The sequence below is a fragment of the Mixophyes fleayi genome, chromosome 1 (genome assembly GCF_038048845.1).
Source record: "Mixophyes fleayi isolate aMixFle1 chromosome 1, aMixFle1.hap1, whole genome shotgun sequence".
Taxonomy (NCBI): domain Eukaryota; kingdom Metazoa; phylum Chordata; class Amphibia; order Anura; family Limnodynastidae; genus Mixophyes; species Mixophyes fleayi.
In genome coordinates this window covers 319279129-319293377 of record NC_134402.1, presented here as the reverse complement: position 1 = coordinate 319293377, position 14249 = coordinate 319279129, and the positions used below count along the sequence as shown (strand labels likewise).

The 14249-nt window shown below is 40.8% G+C and overlaps 1 protein-coding gene across 1 annotated transcript in view; it reads left to right on the top strand.

Moving 5' to 3' along the window:
- The window catches only part of POLE (DNA polymerase epsilon, catalytic subunit), a 69115-nt gene extending 55322 nt beyond the window's left edge, over positions 1-13793 (top strand). Inside the window, exons 31-49 of the mRNA XM_075213028.1 lie at positions 56-268; positions 391-534; positions 1085-1225; positions 1368-1521; positions 1652-1758; positions 6519-6695; positions 6775-6998; positions 8136-8356; positions 8671-8872; positions 9035-9208; positions 9854-9979; positions 10249-10381; positions 10464-10662; positions 11161-11292; positions 11681-11874; positions 12882-13082; positions 13170-13295; positions 13394-13483; positions 13565-13793. Coding sequence (XP_075069129.1) covers positions 56-268; positions 391-534; positions 1085-1225; positions 1368-1521; positions 1652-1758; positions 6519-6695; positions 6775-6998; positions 8136-8356; positions 8671-8872; positions 9035-9208; positions 9854-9979; positions 10249-10381; positions 10464-10662; positions 11161-11292; positions 11681-11874; positions 12882-13082; positions 13170-13295; positions 13394-13483; positions 13565-13678 — 3072 coding nt within the window. The 3' untranslated portion in view covers positions 13679-13793. The remainder of the gene's footprint in view (positions 1-55; positions 269-390; positions 535-1084; positions 1226-1367; positions 1522-1651; positions 1759-6518; positions 6696-6774; positions 6999-8135; positions 8357-8670; positions 8873-9034; positions 9209-9853; positions 9980-10248; positions 10382-10463; positions 10663-11160; positions 11293-11680; positions 11875-12881; positions 13083-13169; positions 13296-13393; positions 13484-13564) is intronic.
- Positions 13794-14249: the final 456 nt, after the last annotated feature.

Below are 14249 nucleotides of genomic sequence, written 5' to 3'. Positions count from 1 at the left end.
TCATGTTGGTTATAAATTATACTCATTTTAAAATTCTTTCATTTACTTTCTATAGGAAGAGCGACTTCTCTGGCTACGTTACCACAAGAAAAAGTGGGAGCTTCAGGCACGTCAACGCAAAGAGAAACAAAAGAGACGGCGATTAGAAGATGGAGATGCAGCCCCTGGAGTCGGAGGTGTGGTCCGTGAAACCCAAGCAGCTGGTTTAGGCAGTTTCCTACGTCGAACTGCTCGCAGCATCCTTGACATGCCCTGGCAGATAGTACAGGTCATGGGATTTTTGTATTTGTGTGTTTTTGTTTTGTTTTTTGTTTTTGTTTTTTTTAATGTAAACAAAGTGTACTACAAGCCCTATATGATGTATTACCTGTTCTGTGTCTTTTTTCACAGATTGGAGAAAGCAACCAGCCAGGAATCTTTCGCTTGTGGGCTGTGATTGGCAGTGACTTGCACTGCATCAAACTCAATATACCTCGCACTTTTTTTGTCAATCAGCGCGTGCTTAAAACAGAGGAAGGGATGGTGTATAGGAAGGTATGAATTGCATTTACCAAGTTTCTCCTTTTGTAACTGAACCCTAAGGGGTTAGTGCTCTTTTCCAGGCCCCATTGGTACATTAGAAAGCCCATTGATTGCTAGATTACATGGAGCCATTAGAATTTTAGTTTATGTAATGCAATCTCATTGTGCCAGCATTAAAATTTGTTTTCCAGTTTTTGCTTTATTCCCCCCCCCCCCTATTTCAGCTTAAGGGAAGCATATACACCCCTTATGGGGGTAAGCTCCACACCACAGCCTGTACACAGTGGAGGTAGCCATTTTGTGGGCTGGATCAATGTTAAACCTACCCATTCACTGTAAACTAGTGACTTCACTGAGGCATGAGACACTTTATGCCTCCACACCTCAGTGATTTTACTAGCTTCTAGTGAAATTATAGGTTGCTTTTTTTGCATATTGGTTGAGACACAAAATGTCTGCCTCCACAGTATGTAGGCGAAAGGTACATTTTAACCTCTTCCTCTCATGAAACTGTATTGGGTTCTTGTATTTTGAGTTTAAAAGGTATTTTTCTTTTCCGCAGGTGAATAGAATTCTACCTCGTTCTAACCCAGTGTACAATTTGTATGAGTACTGTGTGCCAGAGGACATGTACCAGGAGCACATCAATGAGATCAATGCAGATCTGTCTGCACCCGACATTGAGGGAGTGTATGAGACCCAGGTACTAGCTCACTATTACTTGTTTGGACATCTCCAGCATTCTATTGCCTACAATATGCTTGTCATTTAGTACACAAATAAATCTGTTTTTTATTTAATTTTCTGTGACAAAAGAACCCTTAACCAGTCCTGCTCTCTCTCAGGTCCCCCTGCTGTTGCGGGCAGTGATCCAGCTCGGCTGTGTCTGCATGGTGAACAAGCAGGTAGTTCGGCACCTTTCAGGAAGGGAAGCCGACACTTTTGACTTGGACCACTTGGAAATGAAGTCATTGGCGCAGTACAGCTACCTGGAGCCAGGTAACAAAGTCAAATATCCAGTGCTCGCTCTTGTATGCATATCCATGCTTGGATAGCTTTTCATCAGTACATGAGTTTTACGGTCAGCAAAATTGACATACTCTTAAATAAAGGTTGTTTTCTTTTACAGGAAGTGTCAGGCACATTTACTTGTACCACAACTCTCAGGGGAACAAGGCCCTGTTTGGTCTGTTTATACCATCTCAGAGAAAGTCAGCTGTGTTTGTGGTGGACACGGTATGATCCTTTTGAATCCTTATGAAAATACTTCAGTTTTAAAATATATATTATGTGTTATTTTGGGGGAACATGAAAATTGTGGGTATAGGTCTGGTCTACTGGAGGTTTGACATGAATAAACAGTTGACTTTCTCTTGCATGCCATATCCCCAGGAATCATCATCATCATTTATTTATATAGCGCCAGGCATGACACTATCAGTCTAGCTTCAGATTCTCAAGGTAGGGAACTATAGCGACTTCTCTGAGCCTGTTTACCTGTGATCTTTTTATTTGAACCTATGCTGTCTATTTTTCATTGTGCACCTTTCTGTACCCTGCCTCCCATAATCCACTGCACTGGATTTTACAGTATAATTCACCAATGGGGAATGAAAAGCAATAAAATAATGGCAGAGATCACAAGAAATTTTGAATTGCGCTCTCTTCCCCATGATCTTGATGGTGCATTTACTTAAGTTGTGAACAAGTGGTTACAGGCAAAAAGGCATGTACAATAGCTCATGTCCAGATTGGGGCAGACCACATGGTGTCTGGTCCTAGATTCAAAGTTCTGTTTGTGGCCTATTACCAGAACAACCTAGCAGTGGGCGTGGATGCCATGGCTGGTTCTTGGCACTTACAACCGGTCATTTCTACTCTCCCTGCGATGCTAGCATGGACAATCAAGTGGAGAGGGCATATCAACTATTTTCATAGCCCTGAATTGGCACAGAAGGACATCATACTCGCAAGTTGTTGGCCTCCTGTCCAAACATCCATGGTGTCTAACCTAATAAAGCAGAGGCTTGTTCTCCACCATAACAAACCACTCATGGCCTTAGCTCTTGAGGCTGCTGTTATAATTTAATAGTGTGTTTCCATTGCCAAATAAAAACCCTGGGATAAAGTTGTCTGAGGATACCAAAGGTTACAAGGTCCTACTTCTTAGGTGTATATAGGCATCATACCCACCATTCACTTTCATTCAATGGGGACACTCGGGAAACACTGGAGTATAGAAGTACAGTATAGTAGCTTGGACACCTTAAATCGCCCTATAAAAAGTTCAAGCTTCGCCCCCTCTATAAGCTGTCTGCTTCAATTTTTTCAAATTACCTGTTTGAGCCGGGCAGTGATTTTAATGGCTGCAGTTGGCAGCTGCTGATTTATTTTTTTTAAACCTTTTTTATTTTCAACTCCTCCGTGCTCTGACTGATATTCGCACAGCCTCTGCGGCTGTAGGACACTAGGTGCAGGCTGTAGAAAGTACTGCAGTCTGTACCACTTCCTGCCATCTGTTTGGTCCCACCGTGCGATTGGCTCCGTGCCTCCAGTGAGGGGGGGGCCCTGATTTTTAGTCGCTGTTACTCTTTCGGCCTCCATGGGTGCATTTGGGTATAGGGTCCCCAGTGCTAGGCACAGGAAGGCATAGGGGACCATACTTGCTGATTACAGCCATCCCATGATGCTCGGCCCTGTGGTGAGGTGCTGTTAATATTTAGCACCTTCCTTGGTGGGCTTCCCTCGCCTGCCCTTCTCTGGGGAAACCTTGTTCCGTCCTGATCTGGACAAGATTATTTCCCTGGCAAGGGCCCTTTGTTTGAGGGCACAAAGTTTTGCTCCATTAGGTCCAGGCGAGTAGTCTGACCCTTGTGAAAGTCTGCAGGGGAGAAAACAGGCTTGAGCAGTAAGTGTCCAACTCCCAAGTCTTCGAACAAACAGCATGACAGGCACATATTAACCACAATGTAATCTGCCCATCCAGGCTCTGCCTCTTCCAGGGATGGTTGTTTGATTCCACGACAGATGCCTGGGTGAGTGGAATAATTTCTCCAGGATATATCGTAGATCTTCTGAAGTCACTGAAAGGCATTTAGTATTTGATCTCCTCAGGAGTGGTTGTTCCAATCCAGGGAGAACATTAAGGGATTGGGGTTTTACTCAAATCTCTTCTTTGATCAGAAAGCGGACGGGTCCTTTCTACCCTTTCTAACCCTGAAGTCCTTGAACAGAAAGCTTTGGGCGGGTAAGTTCAGGATGGAGTCATTTTACGTCTGTCATCAACAGCATGGAGTAGGGTGAGTTTATGGTGTCCTTGGTCATCAACAATGCGTACCTGCATGTTTCGATATCAGAGGCACACCAGTGTCTCATCAGATTTGCTGTACAGTTTCATCACTTTCAGTTTCGGGCTCTACCCTTCAGCCTGTCAACAGCGCCGAAAATGTTTACTAAGATCATGCCAGTGTAATGGCTGACCTGAGATTCAGGAGGAGTGACACCCTTCTGCTGACAAAGACTGGTTCCCTGGCCTTGCTACAAGTGCATGTTGGAGAGACCTTTAAATATCACTGAGCCTTATCTACAAGAAATCTCCTTCCCAGCAGATGGTTTTCCTGGGACTGCTGTTCGACATTGGCCACCGAGGGGTGTTCTTGCTATGGGAAAAATCTCTTCCTTATGGGCACTCATGAAGTCCCTGTTAGCTTGCAGATTGGTTTTGGTTTACATTTGCACGAAAGTTCTAGGCAAGGTGGTCTCCACCTTCAAGGCAGTGCGATTTGCACAGTTTCACTGGAGTGACTTCCAGATAGAATTTATTTCTAAATGGAACAAATCTGTTCATAGTCCAACCAGCTAGTTTATCAGGATTAAGGGTGTGCACCAGCCACTTTTAGTGTTTTGGGTTCTGATTAGCTTGAGGTTTTGGGTTCTGATTTGTTTTGCCAAAACATCCGACGAAAGGTTTTGGTTCTGATTTATTTTTTAAAAAGTGCTAAACAGCTTTGTGGTTTTTTTTTTTTTTTTTTTCACTCCTACGCTATTATTAACCTCAATAACAATCATTTCCACTAATTTCCAGTCTATTCTGAACACCTCACCATATTGTTTTTAGTCCAAAAGGTTGCACCGAGGTAGCTTGAGCACATAATGCCAAAAAAAGAGGTACAAGATGGAATTGTTCTGGGCCCTCCCTCCCACCCCTCACGAGACTTGGACGACAGAGCCTCGTTTTCATTTTTTTGCCCGCCGGAAATATCCGAACAGTGCTCGGATCCCGTTCAGATCCGCACTGTTCGGGTGGGCTCGGATTAGCGGAATTCGAGCCCGCTCATCTCTAATCCGGATGTCTCCAAAGGTGATCCAGTCACTCTTCTGGTAACTGAGGGGTGTCAACCTCTACAAGAGATGCTCTTTAACTATTTTGGAATGGACACTGGATACTACGAAAGCCAGCTTTCGGAACAGGGGGTCAGTGAATGTTCAGTGCTTTTTTCTTTGACGCCTCTGGAGTCTTTGGACTCCAGAGGTGTCGAAGCTCCCGGTTATTAGTGCTAGAACTCCTTAGTCAGAGCATGCCCATTCTTGCAAGGAAGCGCCATAAGAATCCAGGCACAGCAGTGGCATATCTAAGTTTTCAGTGAGGCACGAAGAGTACCCTGGCTATGAGAGAAACGTTCCAGCCATCGTGGGATTAATAGAGGTACAAAAAAAAGCAGCTGGTGGTCAAGTGGGGTTGACATGATGGCATCTCTGTTAAATCACAAGGTGGAGCACTATTGCTCCAGGACAAGGGACCCACATGTTGCTGCCCTGTTTTTTCACCAGACTTGCCTATTCTCTCTGGTAGCAATGCTTCTGTATGTGCTCTCAGCCAAGAGGGTTCCTGGTATCTCCACAGCTAGGAGAGTTTCAGAGTTGTGGACGAAGTCTTGTAGCTCTCCCTTCCTTAATGAAGACTGGGGTGTTCTTCAGTCTAAGCCTTCCTATCGGCCAAGGTGATTTCCAAGCTCCATCTGAATCGGGACATTGTGATTTCAGCTTTACATCATGTTAGGTCTCCAGATGAAGAGGCCTCCCTTCACACTCAGGTCATTAAGACCCTGACCTTGTTCAATGTCATGTAGGACATGTGAAGTGTGCAGGATGGATGAACTCTTAGTCTTCTATGATGCCCACAAGAGAGGCTGACTACCCTCTAAGCAGACCGTTGCCATGTGGATTACTTTGATAACTCACCAGGTGTGCATTGGGGAGGGTAAGTCTGTCCCAGAAAATGTCACCGTACAGTCTACATCTACCAGGTTGGTGGGTGCTTCCTAAGCACCACGGAATGGGGACTCTGCTGAGCAGTTGTGTTGGACAGTTACCTGAATCGCTAAATTCTACCGACTCAACATTTTTGCATCCAGACATGCTAGTTTTGGATGCAAGTTGCTCTGCAGCTTCTGAGCATACCCTACGCTGGAGACAGCTTTGTGATGTACCTAACATTTTGAGTACTCCCCATAGGATATAAGAGAAAATGGGATTTATGTACTTGCGTCAAATACTTTTGATGGGTAAAAAGAGTCCGGACAGGAGTTTGGCACTTTAAATTTTCTTAACCAAGTGTGAAACGCCTTCTCCCTCTGTATCCCCCTCCCTACAGGTAGCTCCATTTTTATTTTTAACCGAGTCCCACTGGGGAGAGCTTGTATTGTTGCCTTCGATTTTCTTTCTTCTTTTGATGTCGTCTTCTGAGTTGTCTTTTGAGACTGACTGAGTACTTAATATCTTGTCCAGGGATTATGAGCTGCAATAGGATGAGTTGACTTTTCCTTCATGTCCTGCCTCCAGGAAGCAGGTTCTAGACTTCTACAGTTCACCAATCAAAAAAAGGACTTGACAATAAACTGTTATTATGTGTAATGTGTTTTACACACATTTTAGCTGTGCCAAACAGCAGTATTTAATGTGATTTCTGTCTGATGTACTTCAAATCTTCCATTTAGGTGCGAAGTAACCAGATGCCAAACCTTAGCAGTGTGTATACAAGTGAGCACAGTGCAATGCAGGAAAAGGTTGATGCTGAGCTTTTACCTCCAGAGAAACATGTCTTTGAAGTACGAGCAGAGACTGATTTAAAAACTGTCTATCGATCAATCCAAAGGCTACTTCTGAGCTACAAGGTAAGTGAGAGTGGCTGATTGGTCACTCTGTTAGAGAGCATGCACACCATGATGAAGTATTGTTGATTATCTTCCTTAGGATGAGAGACGTGGTCCAACACTGATTGCAGTGCAGTCTAACTGGTCCTCTAGGAGGTTAGCAAGTGGGATGCCTGTTTTAGAGGAATTCCCTCTTGTCCCTGTGCGTGTGACAGATGACATCAGCTACAACGTCCTGGATTGGCAGCGCCATGGAGCTAGGCGTATGATTCGTCATTACCTTAATTTGGACAGCTGTCTTTCTCAGGCATTTGATATGGCCAGGTAAAGTGTGGCTGAATGTCTTCACAGTTGGTACAATAAACTTTGTTAATGTTTATGCTACATTACCCAATTAAAAAGAGAGGACTGTTTTAAAGACTCAGTTATAGTTGACTTTATGGTCAGTCAAACGACTGAAAGTCCCAATCAGCATGCCGATTCATGCGTACACACTACAGACATTTGACAGAATTTACTGTCCGATGTATGATTTTCGTCTGTCATAACCATTGTCTTAAAAGACATGGGGCTAGATTTATTAAACTGCGTATTTGGAAAAGTGGAGATGTTGCCTATAGCAACCAATTCAATTCTAGCTTTTATTTAGTGCATTCTACAAAATGACAGCTAGAATCTGATTGGGTGCTATAGGCAACATCTCAAACCCGCAGTTTAGTAAATATACCCCTTGGACTCCATGCACACTGTACATATATACGCTGTCCCAGCAGCAATATGCTATATTAATTTAAATAAAGGGCTAAACCTCTGCACACACAACATCCACAAACAGGAAATACCATCATCGCCATTCATTCCATTTTGGGGCACAGCTTTGTCTGAGCATTTCTAAGGGAAGCATTGGAATGTACCCAAGGTTAGTAGTGTCCCTGAGAGTGGGGGGAGGAGAATCTTTTTATACTTAAATCCATTTCTCTGATTGCATTTGGGGGACACTGCGGTCCCACCCTTTTTTCGCTCTGTTGAGTGGTGTTTTTCTGTCCTATCTTAAGGGCTTTGTTACATGGGGGGAAAAAGTAAAATAAAAAAATCATCCACTGGTGGAGGGGTATAATAGAGAAGCATTTAATTCATACATTTTAATAGTTAAGAATTGGTCTACTCCAGCACGAGAGCCCTCTATGTCCCCCAAATGGAATCCGAGAAATAATATACTTATAGAAAATGTGTGGTTTAAAAAAAAAATTAATATATCAAGTGTTTAGGCTGGATTTACTTTTGCTTCTCTGTACTGCAAGTCTAGTATTCCACTTCCCTACATTAACTTATTGATTTTATTTTATTTTTTTGTCCAGAATGTGCAGTGTTTTGCACTTTATGGATATGGCTCTCTGGAGCTACCTTACTTTACATATTAAGGATTTGTTTATTAGCTATTGCCTGTTTTCACAATCTTAGGTATTATCACCTTCCTGTGGGAAACCTGCCAGATGATGTATCCACATTTGGGTCAGATCTTTTCTTCTCAAGGCATCTTAGACGGCACAATCATCTTCTTTGGCTTTCCCCAAGCTCCCGACCAGACCTTGGAGGCAAAGAGGCTGACGACAACAGACTAGTTATGGAGTTTGATGAGCGGACATCTGTGGAAATCAACAACCCTGGGTGTTACAACACCGGTAAGCAGCCTTTACTGATCTAGATAACAATTTTGTTTGATACCTATTGCTTTTTTTGCAATTGGGAAGGGGGCAATACACTATTTCTGCACAAATGCTATCTATGTGTCCCTGACACTGAAGGAGGTGCTCTGTTTTTTGTTTTGTTTTTTTGGGCTTATGTATCTTTCTCTTATAAGAAGTTTTTTATGAATCTCCAGTATTGTGTACATTGGTTACAATCTAACATCAATTCTGCAAACTGCTTGTGATCACAGGTGCTTGCACAGTGTGCGCATTCAGATTTTAAACTGGCCTTAATGTCTTTGCCACAGTGTGTGTGGAGCTTGATATTCAGAGCCTGGCTGTAAACAGCATCCTGCAATCACATCACATTAATGACTTGGAAGGAGCTGGGAGTATGGGCATCAGCTTTGATGTGTTACAGCAGGCATCCCTTGAGGATATGGTTACTGGCAATCAGGCCAGTACTGTGGCCAGCTACGATGAAACTGCACTTTGTTCCAACACTTTCAGGTACTGTATTAAATATACAATTTATTGTACAGCAATAGCATGAAGCTTTAATCCTTGTGAATACTGAATCCTTGGACTAGCACTTTATCTATAGAGGTAATAACAGCTAATTCTACGTAACAGTCCACACTATCTGAGGGCAATATCTGCTTTACCCTTTAGGATTTTGAAGAGCATGGTGGTAGGTTGGGTGAAGGAGATTACTCAGTACCACAATGTCTATGCAGACAACCAGGTTATGCACTTCTACCGGTGGCTGCGAACCCCATCTTCACTGCTGTATGACCCTGCCCTTCACAGAACTCTCCACAACATGATGAAGAAGTTGTTCCTCCAGTAAGTAAAATGTGGTTCTATATCTGATTTACAAAGGCCTTGGGAAAGGTGTGAGCACAAATAGTACTTAGTGTTTTATTGAAACTGGGGACTCGTGAACTTTTTCCATTTTGTTTCCATCCATGTTTCCAACCCTGAGACATGACCTCCAGTGTCATCCGAGTACAATCTTGTCTTTTTGCTCTATAATAATTCTGATGGTTTTATTTTTGATAACATTTAATTTAATTATTAAAAGAAACAAAAACAGAAGTTTTCCATATGCTACACTGTATATTGTGGCAACTAAATGTTCAATATATCCAAACAATTGATAGCACAATGTCTGAGAAGAAAGTGATGTACATAATTTAAATAACTGCAAACCAAGTAAATGCATATGTTGAGGAGAAATGGTATAAAGAAAATTTAGTCCGTTGCATTAGAAAAACTAGTTTGGAAAGAAAATATGGTTTGGATTCCATTTAATATGGATCTAATTTTTCATCTAGTTTTATATATTTATATATATATATATATATATATATATATATATATATATATATATATATATATATATATATATATATATATATATATATATATATATATATATATATTTATTTCATTTGTGTTTTTGTTGTAAAATTGTATTTCTTTTAATAGATTGGTGGCAGAATTTAAACGACTGGGCTCTTCTGTTGTTTATGCTAACTTTAACCGCATTATCCTCTGCACCAAGAAACGCCGGGTAGAAGATGCCATCGCTTACGTGGAGTATATTACCCAAAGGTAGGTGTCTGTTCTTGGTGTCCTTAATGTTCATCACCTTACTGAAGTAGTTCTTTAACTCGATAAACTTCATTGAAAACGTTTGCAGAACATTTTAAAAAAATAACAGTCACAAATTAATGGGTGAACGGAACAGGGATTACTATAAACAGGGAAGAGTTTAGGAGTGGGATGCAAAATGATATTATGTGTAACTTTAAGAAAAAAGTGAGAATATCAAATTGATGATGAACAGCGCACTCAAATAGTTCTAATAATTTCTCTTGCAGTATTCACTCTAAGGAGATCTTTCACTCTCTCACCATTTCCTTTTCACGCTGTTGGGAGTTTCTTCTCTGGATGGACCCTGCAAACTATGGAGGGATCAAGGGAAAGCTTCCTGCTAGTGTGCACTATGGAGAGGTTAGGCTCCAAAATCTGTTATGGCACTGTACTGATTATTTTCAGTTTGATAGCCTTGTTAATCTTTGTGTTCCTATTTCAGAGTGCAAAGAAGAAGAAGAAATCTGAAGAGGATGAAGAAGGCAGTGAAGAGGAGGATGAAGAAGAAGAGACAGATGTTCCCTCAGATAGTGAACAGGCAGAGGACCAGGTGGAAGAATGCCTGGAGAATAACTGGAATATAGTACAGTATCTACCACAGGCTGCCTCGTGTCAGAGCTATTTCCTAATGATTGTTTCCGGTAAGTGGCACATGCTTTTTGAAGTTTCTCTAGAGCAGTGTTGGGCAACCCAATATACCTCCACAAGGGGTGCACATTACCCTTCATTTTAAGAATTTAAAAAACAGCCCCAGAACAACTTCAAATCCACATCACTCATTCCAAAATTCATCACCTGCTCCAAAATTACACCACATGCCTCGCTGACCTGCCACTTGTTCCAAAATAGCCCCCTCGCATGCCCCCCCCCCCTTGCATTCCCTTCACAGAACTTTCCACAATCTGTCCCTCACATGCTTTTCAGACCCCCTGCATGCCACTCAGACCTCCCCCTCCCTCAGAATCTGCCTCTTTGGCAGCCAGCCCCTGGGTGTAGAGGGGGAGTAGCTATGAACAATTGTTAAGTTCTTAAAGTGCCTGTATGCCTGAATCCCCTACACTATTCCCCCAATGGATGCAGGAAAACAGGAATTCACAGTATGCACAATTGATTTGGTTTACTTTGTCTTTCTTCTGCAGCATACATTGTGGCTGTATTTCATAGTATGCAGGAGGAGATGAGAAGAAATGCTCCGGGAAGCACCCCGATCAAACGCCGGCAGAATAGCCAGGTGTCCCAAGAGACAGTGGAAGAAACTGGGGCCATGCCTGGTAAAAAAAAAAAACCTAGACAATGACAAATTAAATTAGTTTTGTCATATGAATTATTTATATCCGTGATTGGGAGGCCAGCACTTCAGGCCATAGAAAAATAGTTGCAGTAGAGGTATACTTTCATTGTTTCTAAGATGTGCAAAAAACATATGTTTTTGACAGGCATACATCCCACAGCTCTTTGTTTAATAGATGTGGTTTGCTGCGCACCTCTGGTTTAAATCCATAAAACCATAATAAACATCTTCCATGTGATTAATATCAGGAAATGTAAAACAAATTGTCAAGTCTCACATACTGCAACGTTAAAAGTACCACTGTAAATGTATGACTTTTAATTTATTTAGTTTTTTTTATGTTTTGGTTTTTTTGTACCTTCCCCTAGGTCTTATCACCTTTTCTCAAGATTATGTAGCAAATGAGCTAACACAGAACTTCTTCACAATCACACAGAAGATACAGAAGAAGGTGACTGGAACACGCCATGCCACGGAGCCCTCTGAAATGTTCCCCATCTTACCCGGATCCCACCTGCCCCTTAATAACCCAGCTTTGGAGTTTATAAAATATGTCTGTGAGGTGAGCCTGTTTTATCACATACTGTAATGTGTTAATTTTTTTGTTTTATGTTTTTTTATGCATGCTTAAATTTTAAACTTTTGAACTGCACTGTTCTGGATATAACCCTTAACATCTTCAACACTGAAAAAACTGTCTAGTTGTTTTTTGTTTTGTTTTTTTAAAAATGCTTACTTTAGATTTCCCATGAAATATGATTAATACTTCAGAGTTTTTGTGTTTTATTTATTTTTATTGAGATCTGTGTGTTGTACGTCAAATATTTTCATTATTTTATTCAAAGAAATTAAAAAAATTGTGGGTTTTATTAGTTTTACAGATAAAACGCAGGAAAAGGATTTGGTCACATTTGCATTATTATTCATAATTCTTCCTGCTCTGATTTGCTTGGTTGTTTAAGTAAAATACAACCTAATCTAGTAACATCACTATCCTCTGTCTTGACCAGGTTAAGATTTACATTTTACTATTGGCTGTTATCTGCTCATATTATTCAGAGGTGCAAACCTGCACTGAAACTATAGCAACTCATCAGACATTCATTTCGTTCATTCATTGTCTAATCTGGTTTAGACTCATAAAAGCTATTTGCTGATTAATTGCAATGATTTGAGTGCAGATGTGCACCATTGAGCAATGCTGGTCATTAATTCTTATCTTATCAGCTGTTCTAGGCATTTAAAGGTAAGGTTCTCTCTGTAGTGTCTTCTAAGGCACTACTGGCATTTATTGGGAAAATCCCTCCCCACGATCAATCACTCGGCCTCAAAGTTCTGGTAAATTCCTGTGCATTTTACCTATATAACTGAAAATACATATATCTTCAATGTAATGCAGTCATGCAGTTTAGTTTTGGCTATCCTTTTTAATATTGTATGTAATATAGTTAAATTCCCAGAGTACTTGCCAAATGCTTAATTTGGGTGATTTTTAGATGCATTGAAAATTTGCAGTTAGCCAGAAGACTCTGAACACTTCATGCTAATGTTTCTATTTGGGCTCTGCAGGTACTGTCACTGGATGCAAATATAACCAACCAGGTGAACAAGCTAAAGAGAGACCTCTTGCGACTGATTGACGTGGGCGAGTTCTCGGAGGATGCACAGTTTCAGGATCCATGCCGCTCCTACATCCTTTCCGAGATCATTTGCAGAAACTGTAACTTCTGCAGAGACCTAGATTTGTGCAAAGATCCCTCACTTAGTCAGGTTTGTCCAGAATACATCTATAAATCTAGTCTGTATTTGTTACTTGTGTGTTTATTATATCATTATTGCCATCTATCTCCAACACAGGATGGGTCTGTGCTGCCACAGTGGGTATGTTCAAACTGCCAGGCAGAGTATGATTCTGACAGCATTGAAATGTTTCTGGTGGAAGCTCTTCAAAAGAAGATGATGGCTTTTATGCTGCAGGATTTGGTGAGATTCACTAAAATATTTATTCTACTAGCTAATGTCTTGTACATGTATGTAGCAAGAGTTTACAGTTTAATCTTATCACTTGCTCTTTTACCCAGGTGTGCTTGAAGTGTAAGGGTGTAAAAGAAGCAAATATGCCAGTGTATTGCAGCTGTGCAGGAGACTTCAGCCTCACCATTTCAGTGAAGGTACATATCTCCTGTGTATAGTTGGTGAGATCATTTCTAGAAATGCAGCCATGCTCTAACTATACTGTTTCTTATTTACAGGCTCTCATGGAACAGGTGGATGCGTTCCGGAATATCGCTCAACATTACCAAATGCCACATCTCTTAGAGACCATCAAGTGGCTTGTACAGCAGAATTCTCACCTGACTTTGTGATTCCATACAATGTTGTGGCTTTACCACTCCGAGTTAGAGGGGACCTCGTCAGTATCTGACCCTTCTTTATTTTTATGTATAAATTGTAACTTAATAAATATTTTTTGTAAAAGTACAGATTTCCTTTTGTTCTCATTCAAACTGTTGAAAAAAACACACAACGCTAAATGGCATGGTGTTTATTTTAAAATAAGCTTTGTAGTTGAGAAAAACATTTCTGTACATGGTGGGGACAAAGTTTTTGTTTTTTGTTTTTTTGTTTTTTTTTATGTTTTTTTTTAGAAATATGTTTTTGTCACTGCAGGAAAGAGGGGGTAATCTGTGTAGGATTGACAATAATCTAGCATAAAAATTCTCACTACACACAAGTACATATTTTTTAATGATTGTATATTAATACTTTGTCACAGGTGCTCTAGTAAAATGTTTAGACTTTTTAATGCTATGCAAGAAAATACTGTGTGCAATAATTATAGAATAGAAAACACTAAAGTTTCAAAAATGATTTTTGTACTTCAGTTAAATCCATTTCTCAGTCTATTGGGGGACACTGGAACCATGTGTGTAGGGG